General features: G+C 44.8%; 1 protein-coding gene across 1 annotated transcript in view; it reads left to right on the plus strand.

Annotated features, from left to right (window-relative positions):
- Nucleotides 1-221: 221 nt before the first annotated feature.
- The window catches only part of LOC126424675 (insulin receptor-related protein-like), a gene marked incomplete at its 5' end in the record, with an annotated part of 166,117 nt that continues 153,621 nt past the window's right edge, over nucleotides 222-12,717 (plus strand). The window contains one exon of the mRNA XM_050087404.1: nucleotides 222-413. Coding sequence (XP_049943361.1) covers nucleotides 222-413 — 192 coding nt within the window. The remainder of the gene's footprint in view (nucleotides 414-12,717) is intronic.

Raw genomic sequence — 12,717 nt, forward strand, 5'->3', positions numbered from 1 at the left:
CACACGTACGGGAAGTAGTCAGGTCCCGACGTCTAGGATAAGTTCTTTACGAGTCGCAGATTCCTCGCCCAGCTAAAAGTGCGACTATGAGGAGGGACTGGAGCGCGTGCCCAGTGCGTGAGACAAGCTGGGCGATGCTTGTGGTGGGGGTGGTGGTGCTGCTGCGGGCGGGCGCCACCCCGGAGCCTCCGCCTCCGCCGCCCCCGACGCTGCCCCCGACGCCGGCGCCGACGCTGCCCGCGCCGCTGACCAACCACACGGGCATCTGCGGCAGCGTGGACGCGCGCAACAACGTCACCGAACTCAAGCGCAAGCTGCAGGGCTGCCGCGTCATCGAGGGCTTCCTGCACGTCGTGCTCATGGACAACACCAACGAGACCAGCTTCCTCAACGTCAGCTTCCCCGAGCTCAGGGTGAGTGCGGTTATTTACTTTAAGACTAGTTTACGCGACGACGCTGGGCTGCACGCCACTTAAACTAGTCCCTACCTGTGCTTTCTTTTTTTTTATTATCATTTTATACCTTACATAAGGTGGGCTGGCAGCGGCAATTTTACTCCGCTCTTCAGCCACAGACTGTACAATAAGGGAAAAATCAATGAAGACACAAAAGCAACATAACGTTGTTTAAAAAAAACAGTAGATATAGTAATGTAAAAACCACAATGCCGTTCACACGCGGAGAAGAACAAGGAAACTGTCAGCACTGTACACGAACACTGATTTAGACGACACACGAGAACGAAGGATCGTGGACGGCGAAAACACTAAGGCACAAACACGACAGCACACACACAAAACCGACGGCGATGATCTCCGGCGCGCTAATGTTCACGGGACGTGTTCGAGTCTGGGGACCTGCCAAAAGGGGTAAAAGGTAGGGGAGGAGGGAGAGGGGGGAGTGGAGATGCCAGTGGCAGGGGAGGTGGGGGGAGGAAAAATGTATAGGGGGTAGGGGAAGCCTGGGGGAGGAGGGGGGAGGAAGGGAGAAGGGAGAGAGGGTGCCCTGAGGAAAAAACACAGGAAATCGAGGAGGATCAAAGTTGATAGAAGGGATAGATGGAGGGGAGGAGGGCATCATTAGGGAGGGGGAGCTGGTCGAAACCACCTTGGGAGAGGGTATGGAGAGATGGAGAGCAGGTGGGACGTGGAAATACAGGTGCGGCAGCGGACGGGGGTGGGAGAGGATGGGAGAGACAAGTGGGTGAGGACGATCTAGTTTATGGGAGGTGTAGAGGATCTGTATCCATTCGAGGAAAAGTAGGAGGAGTGGGAATAAGATCGTACAGGTTCCACTTGGGGGAGGGAAGACGGATCTGACAGGGGAGGCAGAGAGCATGGCGTTCGAGGATTTGAAGGGATTTGTAAAAGGTAGGGGGGGCGGAGATCCAGGCAGGGTGGGTGTGCTTTCTTATGACCTGAATGATTTTATTACTGGAAAGTGAGAACATATTTTTCGAAGCAATTATTGGCAGATCAAGAATAAATACTTTCCATTATTACAAGCTTCTCTTCCCACACGTAATAACGGAAACTGCACTTCATATATATATATATATTATATATATACAGGGTCATTACAAATGATTGAAGCGATTTCACAGCTCTACAATAACTTTATTATTTGAGATATTTTCACAATGCTTTGCACACACATACAAAAACTCAAAAAGTTTTTTAGGCATTCACAAATATTCGATATGTGCCCCTTTAGTGATTCGGCAGACATCAAGCCGATAATCAAGTTCCTCCCACACTCGGCGCAGCATGTCCCCATCAATGAGTTTGAAAGCATCGTTGATGCGAGCTCGCAGTTCTGGTACGTTCCTTGCTAGAGGAACACAGAAAGAAATCGCATGGGGTTAAGTCGGGAGAGCGCGGAGGCCATGACATGAATTGCTGATCATGATCTCCACCACGACCGATTCATCGGTTTTCCAATCTCCTGTTTAAGAAATGCCGAACATCATGATGGAAGTGCGGTGGAGCACCATCCTGTTGAAAGATGAAGTCGGTGCTTTCGGTCTCCAGTTGTGGCACGAGCCAATTTTCCAGCATGTCCAGATACACGTGTCCTGTAACGTTTTTTTTTGCAGAAGAAAAAGGGGCCGTAAACTTTAAACCGTGAGATTGCACAAAACACGTTAACTTTTGGTGAATTGCGGATTTGCTGCACGAATGCGTGAGGATTCTCTACCGCCCAGATCCGCACATTGTGTCTGTTCACTTCACCATTAAGAAAAAATGTTGCTTCATCACTGAAAACAAGTTTCATACTGAACGCATCCACTTCCATGAGCTGTTACAACCGCGCCGAAAATTCAAAGCGTTTGACTTTGTCATCGGGTGTCAGGGCTTGTAGCAATTGTAAACGGTAAGGCTTCTGCTTGAGCCTTTTCCGTAAGATTTTCCAAACCGTCGGGTGTGGTACGTTTAGCTCCCTGCTTGCTTTATTCGTCGACTTCCGCGGGCAACGCGTGAAACTTGCCCGCACGCGTTCAACCGTTTCTTCGCTCACTGCAGGCCGACCCGTTGATTTCCCCTTACAGAAGCATCCAGAAGCTTGAAACTGCGCATACCATCGCCAAATGGAGTTAGCATTGGTGGATCTTTGTTGAACTTCGTCTTGAAGTGTCGTTGCACTGTTATGACTGACTGATGTGAGTGCATTTCAAGCACGACATACGCTTTCTCGGCTCCTGTCGCCATTTTGTCTCACTGCGCTCTCGAGCGCTCTGGCGGCAGAAACCTGAAGTGCGGCTTCAGCCGAACAAAACTTTATGAGTTTTTCTAGGTATCTGTAGTGTGTCGTGACCATATGTCAATGAATGGAGCTATAGTGAATTTATGAAATCGCTTCAATCATTTATAATAGCCCTATATATATATATATATATATATATATATATATATATATAGGGGTACATTGATAGTGACAGGGCATCAAACGAAAAAATTCCAAAGAACGAAACTCGTATAGCTTGAAGGGGGAAACCAGATGGCGCTGTGGTTGGCCCACTAGATGGCGCTGCCATAGGTCAAACGGATATCAACTGCGTTTTTTTTTAGATAGGAACCCCCATTTTTATTACATATTCGTGTAGTACGTAAAGAAATATGAATCTTTTAGTTGGACCACTGTTAACGCTTTGTGATAGATGGCGCTGTAATAGTCACAAAGATACGGTTCACAATTTTAGACGAAAAGTTGGTAACAGGTACGTTTTTTAAATTAAAATACAGAACGTAGGTACGTTTGAACATTTTGTTTCGTTTGTTCCAATGTGATACATGTACCTCAATAGTGCATATTATGCCGGTTTACGTTACCGGTGTTGGTGAATGACGCTTCGTCGCTAAATAGAACGCGTACAAAAAATCTGTCATCGTCCCGTAATTTCTCTTGTGCCTAGTGGCACAATTCGTGGTGCATAGAAATATGGTACGGGTGCAATCGATGTTGATGTAGCATTCTCAACATCAACGTTTTTGAGATTTCCGATTCTCGCGCAACGTGTCTGCTACTGATGTGCGTATTAGCCGCGACAGCAGCTAAAACACCTACTAGGGCATCATCATACCGAGCAGCATACATAGCACACGCCCGTTGGGCGTTTTGATCACAATAGCCATACATCAACACGATATCGACCTTCTCCGCAGTTGTTAAACGGTCCATTTTAACACGGGTAATGTATCACGAAGCAAATACCGTCTGCACTGGCGGAATGTTACGTGATACCACGTACTTATACGTTTGTGACTATTACGGCGCCATCTGTCACAAAGCGAAAAAAGTGGTCCAACTAAAACACTCATATTTCTGTACGTACTACACGAATATGTAATAAAAAATGGGGGTTCCCATTTTAAAAAACGCAGTTGATATCTGTTTGACCTATGGCAGCGCCATCTAGCGGGCCAACCATAGCGCCATCTGGTATCCCCCTTCAAGCTAGACGAGTTTCTTTCTTTGTAGTTTTTTCGTTTGATGCTTATTTCGTGAGATGTTTGGCCCGGTCACGATCAATGGACCACCCTGTATATATATTTTGAGTTTATGAATTATTATTCTTAGATCAAAGCTACCAGGTCTGTTCAAAAATTTTTTCTACTTTTACCTTTTTCTTCTATAGTGCGGTCACCTTCGAAATACTCTCCTCTGCAGTTGATACACCACTCCCAATGCCGTTCCCACTTCCGGAAGCAGGCTTGCTACACCTCTTTCTGGATTGCGCGAAGCGCTGTCTTCGAATTTCCCTTTATCTCGTCTGTCGTTGCAAATCTTCGTCCTTTCAACGGGCCTCGGTGCCAGTGACGGCCATTTGTTGTTTACAAGGAAGCCAGTTTCGGGCCGGCAACCACACTGAGCATACACAGCTGTGCTCTCAGGTGTGCGTTGTTTGGCAGCAGGAGCGCTCTCATGGTTATGTTATGCAACCCAAGGGCACAATTGTACGTCAGCCTGGTGACTGATATTGCTGTGCAGCCATTCATGAACAGCATTCCAGGGGGCGTTTTCCAACAGGATAACGCTCGCTCATATACCACTGTTGTAACACAACATGCTCTACAGAGTGTCGACATGTTGCTTTGGACTTCTCGATCACCAGTTCTGTATCCAATCGGGCACATATGGGACGGCAACTCCAGAATCATCCACAAACAGCATTAACCGTCTCTGTATTGACCGACCAGTTGTAACAGGCGCGGAACTGCATCTCAGAAACTGACATCAGGAAACTGTACAACGCAACCTATGAACGTTTGCGTGTTACATTCAACGTTTTGCCGATTACACCAATTATTAATGTACCGGCATTGCATGTTTGCAATGGTTTATGTCGCGCTTAAATTAACCAGTGACCTTGCAATGTTAATCAGTTAAATATGTCTAAATTGATTACTTGCCTCCGCCCCCCATAAACCATGGACCTTGCCGTTGGTGGGGAGGCTTGTGTGCCTTAGCGATACAGGTAGCCGTACCGTAGGTGCAACAAAAACAGAGGGGTATCTGTTGAGAGACCAGATAAACGTGTGGTTCCTGAAGACGGGCAGCAGCCTTTTCAGTAGTTGCAGGGGCAACAGTCTGGATGATTGACTTATCTGGCCTTGTAACACTAACCAAAACGGCCTTGCTGCGCTGGAACTGCGAACGGCTGAAAGCAAGGGGAAACTACAGCCGTAATTTTTCCCGAGGGCATGCAGCTTTACTGTATGATTAAATGATGATGGCGTCCTCTTGGGTAAAATATTCCGCAGGTAAAATAGTCCTCCATTCGGGTCTCCGGGCGGGGACTACTCAGGAGGGCGTCTTTATCAGGAGAAACAAAACTGGCGTTCTACGGATCGGAGTGTGGAATGTCAGATCCCTTAATCGGGCAGGAAGGTTAGAAAATTTAAAAAGGGAAATGGATAGGTTAGAGCTGGATATAGTGGGAATTAGTGAAGTTCGGTGGCAAGAGCAACAAGACTTCTGGTCAGTTGAATACAGGGTTATAAATACAAAACCAAACAGGGGTAACGCAGGAGTAGATTTAATAATGAATAAAAAATAGGAGCGCGGGTAAGCTTCTACGAACACCACAGTGAAAGCATTATTGTAGCCATGGTAGATACGCCGGCCGCGGTGGCCGAGCAGTTCTACGTACCTCAGTCCACAACAGCGCGACTGCTAGGGTCGCAGGCTCGAATCCTGCTTCGGGCATGGATGTGTGTGGTGTCCTTAGGTTAGTTAGGTTTAAGTAGTTCTAAGTTCTAGGGGAATGATGACCTCCGATGTTAAGTCCCATAGTGCTCAGAGCCGTTTGAACCAAGGTAGATACGAAGTCCACGCCTACGACAGTAGTACAAGTGCATATGCCAACTAGCTACGCAGATTACGAAGAGATTGAAGAAATGCATGATGAGATAAAAGAAACCATTCGGATAGTGAGGGGAGACGAAAATTTAATAGTCATTGGTGACTGGAATTCGACAGTAGGAAAATGAAGAGAAGGAAAAGTAGTAGGTGAATATGGATTGGGGGTAAGAAACGAAAGGGGAAGCCAGCTGGCAGAATTTTGCGCAGAGCACAATTTAATCATAGCTAACACTTGGTTTAAGAATAATGAAAGAAGGTTGTATACGTGGAAGAGGCCTGAAAACACTGGAAGGTTTCAGATGGATTGTATAATGGTAAGCTAGAGATTTAGGAACCAGGTTTTAAATTGTAAGACATTTCCAGGGGCAGATGTGGACTCTGACCAAAATTTATTTGTTATGAACTGTAGACTAAAACTGAAGACTCTACAAAAAAATACGAATTTACGGAGATGGGACGAGGATACACTAAAAGAACCGGAGGTGGTAGAGAATTTCAGAGAGAGCATTGAAGGCCGATTGATAAGAACGGCGGAAAGAAATGCAGTAAAATAAGAATTGGTAGCTTTGAGAGATGAAATAGCGAAGGCAGCAGACGATCAAGTAGGTAAAAAGACGAGGACTAGTAGAAATCCTTGGGTAACAGACGAGGTACTGAATTTAATTGATGAAAGAAGAAAAAATAAACATGCAGTAAATGAAGCAGGCGAAAAACAATACAAACGTCTCAAAAATGAGATCGACAGGAAGTGCAAAACGGTTAAGCAGGGATAACTACAGGACAGATGTAAGGATGTAGAGGCATATGTCACTAGAGGTAAGACAGACACTGCCTACAGGAAAATTAAAGAGACCTTTGGAGAAAGGAGAATCGCTTGTATGAATATCAAGAGCTCAGATAGAAAACCAGTTCTAAGCAAAGAAGGGAAAGCAGGAAGGTAGAAGGAGTACATAGGTCGTCAATACTATTCTTAAGTACAACATTACGGAAATGGAAGAGGACGTAGATGAAGATGAGATGGAAAATATGATACTGCGTGTCGAGTTTGACAGAGCACTGAAAGACCTGAGTCGAAACAAAGCCCCGGTAGTTCACAACATTCCATTAGAACCACTGATAGCCTTGGCAGAACCAGCCCTGACGAATCTCTACTATCTGGTAAGACAGGAGAAATACCCTCAGAGTTCAAGAAGAATGTAATAATTCAAATCCCAAAGAAAGCAGATGTTGACAGGTGTGAAAATTACCGAACTATCAGTTTAATAAGTCATGGCAGCAAAATACTAACACGAATTCCTTACAGACGAATGGAAAACCTGCTAGAAGTCGGCCTTGGGGAAGATCAGTTTGGATACCGTAGAAATGTTGGAACACGTGAGGCAATACTGACCTTACGACTTATCTTAGAAGAAAGATTAAGGAGAGACAAACCTACGTTTCTAGCATTTGTAGACTTAGAGAAAGCTTTTGACAATGTTAACTGGAATATTCTCCGTCAGATTCTGAAGGTGTCAAGGGCCAAATACAGGGAACGAAACGCTATTTACAATCTGTATAGGAACGAGTTGGCAGTTATAAGAGTCGAGGGACATGAAAGGGAAGCAGTGGTTCGGAAGGGAGTGAGACAGGGTTGTAGCCTATCCCCGATGTTATTGAATCTGTATATTGAGCGAGCAGTAAAGGAAAGAAAAGAAAAATGTGGGGTAGGAATTAAATCTACGGAGAAGAAATTAAAACTGTGAGATTTGCCGATGATATTGTAATTCTGTCAGAAACAGCAAAGAACCTGCAAGAGCAGTTGAACAGAATGGACTGTGTCTTGAAAGGAGAATATAAGATGAACATCAACAAAAGCAAAACGAGGATAATGGAATGTAGTCTAAGTAAATCGGGTGATGCTGAGGGAATTAGATTAGGAAATGAGACACTTAAAGTAGTAGATGCGTTTTGCTATTTGGGGAGCAAAATAAATGATGATGGTCGAAGTAGAGAGAATATAAAATGTAGACTGGCAATGGCAAGGAAAGCGTTTCTGAGGAAGAGAAATTTGTTAACATCGAGTATAGATTTAGGCGTCAGGAAGTCATTTCTGAAAGTATTTGTATCTCGTGTATGGAAGTGAAACCTAGGCGATAAATAGTTTAGACAAGAATAGAATAGAGGCTTTCGAATCGTGGTGCTACAGAAGAATGCTGAAGATTAGATGGGTAGGTCACATAACTAATGAGGAGGTAATGAATAGAATTGGGGAGAAGAGGAATTTGTGGCACAACGTGACTGGAAGAAGGGATCGATTGGTAGGACACGTTTTGAGGCATCAAGGAATCACCAATTTAGTACTGGAGGCCAGCGTGGAGGGTAAAAATCTTAGAGGGAGACGAAGGTATGAATACACTAAACAGATTCAGATGGATGTAGGCTGCAGTAGGTACTTCGAGATGAAGAGGCTTGCACAGGATAGAGTAACATGGAGAGCTGCATCAAACCAGTTTCTGGACTAAAGACCACAACAACACACATTAATTACCTTTTCTGTTAGTGTATGAGATTAGTTATACTTTCTATGTGAAATTCTCTTCCTGCGATAAAATAATAAATTGAACAGTCCAATGTTACATCTTAAGTGAGAACCTTCCAGATTATTTATCGGGAATAACAACTAAATATCAAGTGAATTTGGCAGGACACTTCTGAAGCACACCAGGAAGTAAATCAATAGTCACGTGTGTGCCAAATGTAGTTACCAGTACACCATTAGACAAACGATAGGGTGATTGCTTTCAGTCAGCCGATGGGGTGAACCAGCTAGCAGTTGAGAAGTTCGCCTTTCCAAGGCGCGCCGAAGTCTACTTCTACCTCACAGACTGGCAGGGGAGCATGCTCAATGGTTTCGATCTAAAGCACAGTTACGAATAATATCCAGGCTCACCGACTATAACTCAAACTTCGTAAATAAATAGCAGGGGAATTATTATGACGGCCCTTCTCTTCGGTAGCAGTCGTAATGATTTTTTCCGTCAGACTGAGAAACTGATTCGTCAGATGCGATTCACGTCTTCATTATGAATTGATAAACAGTTCTTCCATGGGCACGACATAACTTTTCAAATCAAGTAGGCGAAGTGGGCCTTTGAGCCCTCTCGCAAATTAATAGGACCGGCAGAGGAAATCTGGTTCGTGCTTCTGCTAACACGAAGGGGAAAGCACCTTGCATGAGCACAAGTAAAATGGAACATAAAACGCGGACAGCATTGCATGAACATGGATCGGCGATTTCTACGAACAGCTGGAAGGCGTCGCCATGGGTAGTCCTCTCAGTCCAGTGGTGCCAACTTCTTCATGGAACAATTGAAGCTCAGGCACTGGACTTGGCGACCTGTAAACCTAAGGTGTGGTGCAGATACGTCGATGATATTTTCGTTGTGTCGAGTCATGGTGAAGAACAGCTCGGTGACTTCCTAAGACGAACAGACTCAACACCAACATAAAATTTACCATGGAAGTAGAAAAGGACAAAAAACTGCCATTTCTAGATGTGCTGGTCACAAGGGATGGCGAAAACCTGGGACACAGAGTGTATCGAAAACCGACACACACGGACCGATACCTGCACAAACTATCAAACCACCACCCGAGCGAGAAAAGAGGCATGATTCATACGCTCGTAACGCGAACAGGACGAATATGTGAGCCGCAGCACCTCAGACGCGAAATGCAACACCTGGAAAGTGTTCTGAGGAGCAATGGGTACTCCACAAATTATATTAGAAGTGGAACAGAGCCAAACACTCGGCGAAGTAAGGAATCAGAAAAAGAAATGTCGGGTACGGCCTTTCTGCCATACATTCCCTGAGTGACGAACAGAATCGGTCGTATATGGCGCAAACATGGCGTAAAGACGCTTTTCAAACCGACAAGGTAGATCAAAGAGTGTCTTAGATCGGCAAAGGAAAAAAGGGACCCACTTGCAATGTCGGGAATATACCGTATACCATGCACATGCGGAAAAGTTTATGTCGGAATGAACAGACGATCGATCAACAACCAGGATCAAAGAACATAAGCGACATTGCAGGTTGGGGCAGGTGGAGAAATCGGCCGTGGCAGAGCACGCACTGAGTGAGACCAACCACGTAATAAAATTCGCCGACACGGAATTTCTGGCTGTAGAGAAGCACTATCACACGCGCTTGTTCAGAGACGCTGTAGAAATACAAAAACAAGCGAACCGTTTCAACAAGAAAGAGGATCCTGGCGTCCCGTACTGCAGCGAGCGAACGTCGCAGGTATCAAGAGGAGAATCGCACCGTAAATGATGGTGAAGAAGCCCTCGACGTTGGCGCGCCAGGGACGTAGTCTGCGGCCGCGAGCTCGGCTCCAGTTCATCACCGGCAATGGAGGCTGAAGCTTTGACAATGCCAGCCACTCGTGCTGGCGAAACGTCAGTAAAATCATTAGATGAACGTCGGCCGAAGAACCTGAGACAGAAGCCAATAGGCAATTTGTTATTGTACGTATTGTCTGAAATATGTCTTTAAAAGAAACTGCTATTCGGTCTGCAGTTATCAAAATAACGAGTAATGTCATATATCTGTAGTGACTACAATATAATCGCAGATATTGCACTGTCAGTGAAAGCCAAACATCTACATCTACATCTATACTCCGCGAGCCACCTTACGGTGTGTGGCGGAGGGTACTTATTGTACCACTATCTGATCCCCCCTTCCCTGTTCCATTCACGAATTGTGCGTGGGAAGAACGACTGCTTGTAAGTCTCCGTATTTGCTCTAATTTCTCGGATCTTTTCGTTGTGATCATTACGCGAGATATATGTGGGCGGTAGTAATATGTTGCCCATCTCTTCCCGGAATGTGCTCTCTCGTAATTTCGATAATAAACCTCTCCGTATTGCGTAACGCATTTCTTGAAGTGTCCGCCACTGGAGCTTGTTCAGCATCTCCGTAACGCTCTCGCGCTGACTAAATGTCCCCATGACGAATCGCGCTGCTTTTCGCTGGATCATGTCTATCTCTTCTATTAATCCAACCTGGTAAGGGTCCCATACTGATGAGCAATACTCAAGAATCGGACGAACAAGCGTTTTGTAAGCTACTTCTTTCGTCGATGAGTCACATTTTCTTAGAATTCTTCCTATGAATCTCAACCTGGCGCCTGCTTTTCCCACTATTTGTTTTATGTGATCATTCCACTTCAGATCGCTCCGGATAGTAACTCCTAAGTATTTTACGGTCGTTACCGCTTCCAATGATTTACCACCTATGGCATAATCGTACTGGAATGGATTTCTGCCCCTATGTATGCGCATTATATTACATTTATCTACGTTTAGGGAAAGCTGCCAGCTGTCGCACCATGCATTAATCCTCTGCAGGTCCTCCTGGAGTACGTACGAGTCTTCTGATGTTGCTACTTTCTTGTAGACAACCGTGTCATCTGCAAATAGCCTCACGGAGCTACCGATGTTGTCAACTAAGTCATTTATGTATATTGTAAACAATAAAGGTCCTATCACGCTTCCCTGCGGTACTCCCGAAATTACCTCTACATCTGCAGATTTTGAACCGTTAAGAATGACATGTTGTGTTCTTTCTTCTAGGAAATCCTGAATCCAATCACAAACCTGGTCCGATATTCCGTAAGCTCGTATTTTTTTCACTAAACGTAAGTGCGGAACCGTATCAAATGCCTTCCTGAAGTCCAGGAATACGGCATCAATCTGCTCGCCAGTGTCTACGGCACTGTGAATTTCTTGGGCAAATAGGGCGAGCTGAGTTTCACATGATCTCTGTTTGCGGAATCCATGTTGGTTATGATGAAGGAGATTTGTATTATCTAAGAACGTCATATTACGAGAACACAAAACATGTTCCATTATTCTACAACAGATTGACGTAAGCGAAATAGGCCTATAATTATTCGCATCTGATTTATGACCCTTCTTGAAAATGGGAACGACCTGCGCTTTCTTCCAGTCGCTAGGTACTTTACGTTCTTCCAGCGATCTACGATAAATTGCTGATAGAAAGGGGGCAAGTTCTTTAGCATAATCACTGTAGAATCTTAAGGGTATCTCGTCTGGTCCGGATGCTTTTCCGCTACTAAGTGATAGCAGTTGTTTTTCAATTCCGATATCGTTTATTTCAATATTTTCCATTTTGGCGTCCGTGCGACGGCTGAAGTCAGGGACCGTGTTACGATTTTCCGCAGTGAAACAGTTTCGGAACACTGAATTCAGTATTTCTGCCTTTCTTCGGTCGTCCTCTGTTTCGGTGCCATCGTGGTCAACGAGTGACTGAATAGGGGATTTAGATCCGCTTACCGATTTTACAAATGCGTATGATAAACGGCCGTGCCAAAATGCAGTGCGCTTCAGACGGAAGGGAACCAATATATCATCAACAGACCCATCAAGCTGAATGTGGGGTGAAGTGCTGCGAAAATGACGACGTCTGTTTTACAAGTAGTTTTACAAGTAGTCCCTGATTTTTTCATACTAGCGAAGCCTTTAGGGTGCCAGAAACTTTATATGAGAATTAACACAATGCAAATGTTAAAACAGACTACTACGTTAAAAGGTACTCTCTTTGCGGCTGAATATGACTCACAAGGAATTATTCGTGTGCGAAATCGCAAGTTCAGTCTTTAGCAAGCCTCATTTGGAACTGTTATTTTAACAGGTATACCGGGAAAAATGTTAGTTGGTAATGTGTATCAGGAGTGGGACAGAAAATGAGTGACCAGGAGGTGCAGAGGTCAATCTTCTGTGAAATATAAGTATTACACTTCAAAAATTGATATCACCTACATTCAAGAACTGTTCGAATCAAATCA

Source organism: Schistocerca serialis, chromosome 10 (assembly GCF_023864345.2).
Source record: "Schistocerca serialis cubense isolate TAMUIC-IGC-003099 chromosome 10, iqSchSeri2.2, whole genome shotgun sequence".
NCBI lineage: Eukaryota > Metazoa > Arthropoda > Insecta > Orthoptera > Acrididae > Schistocerca > Schistocerca serialis.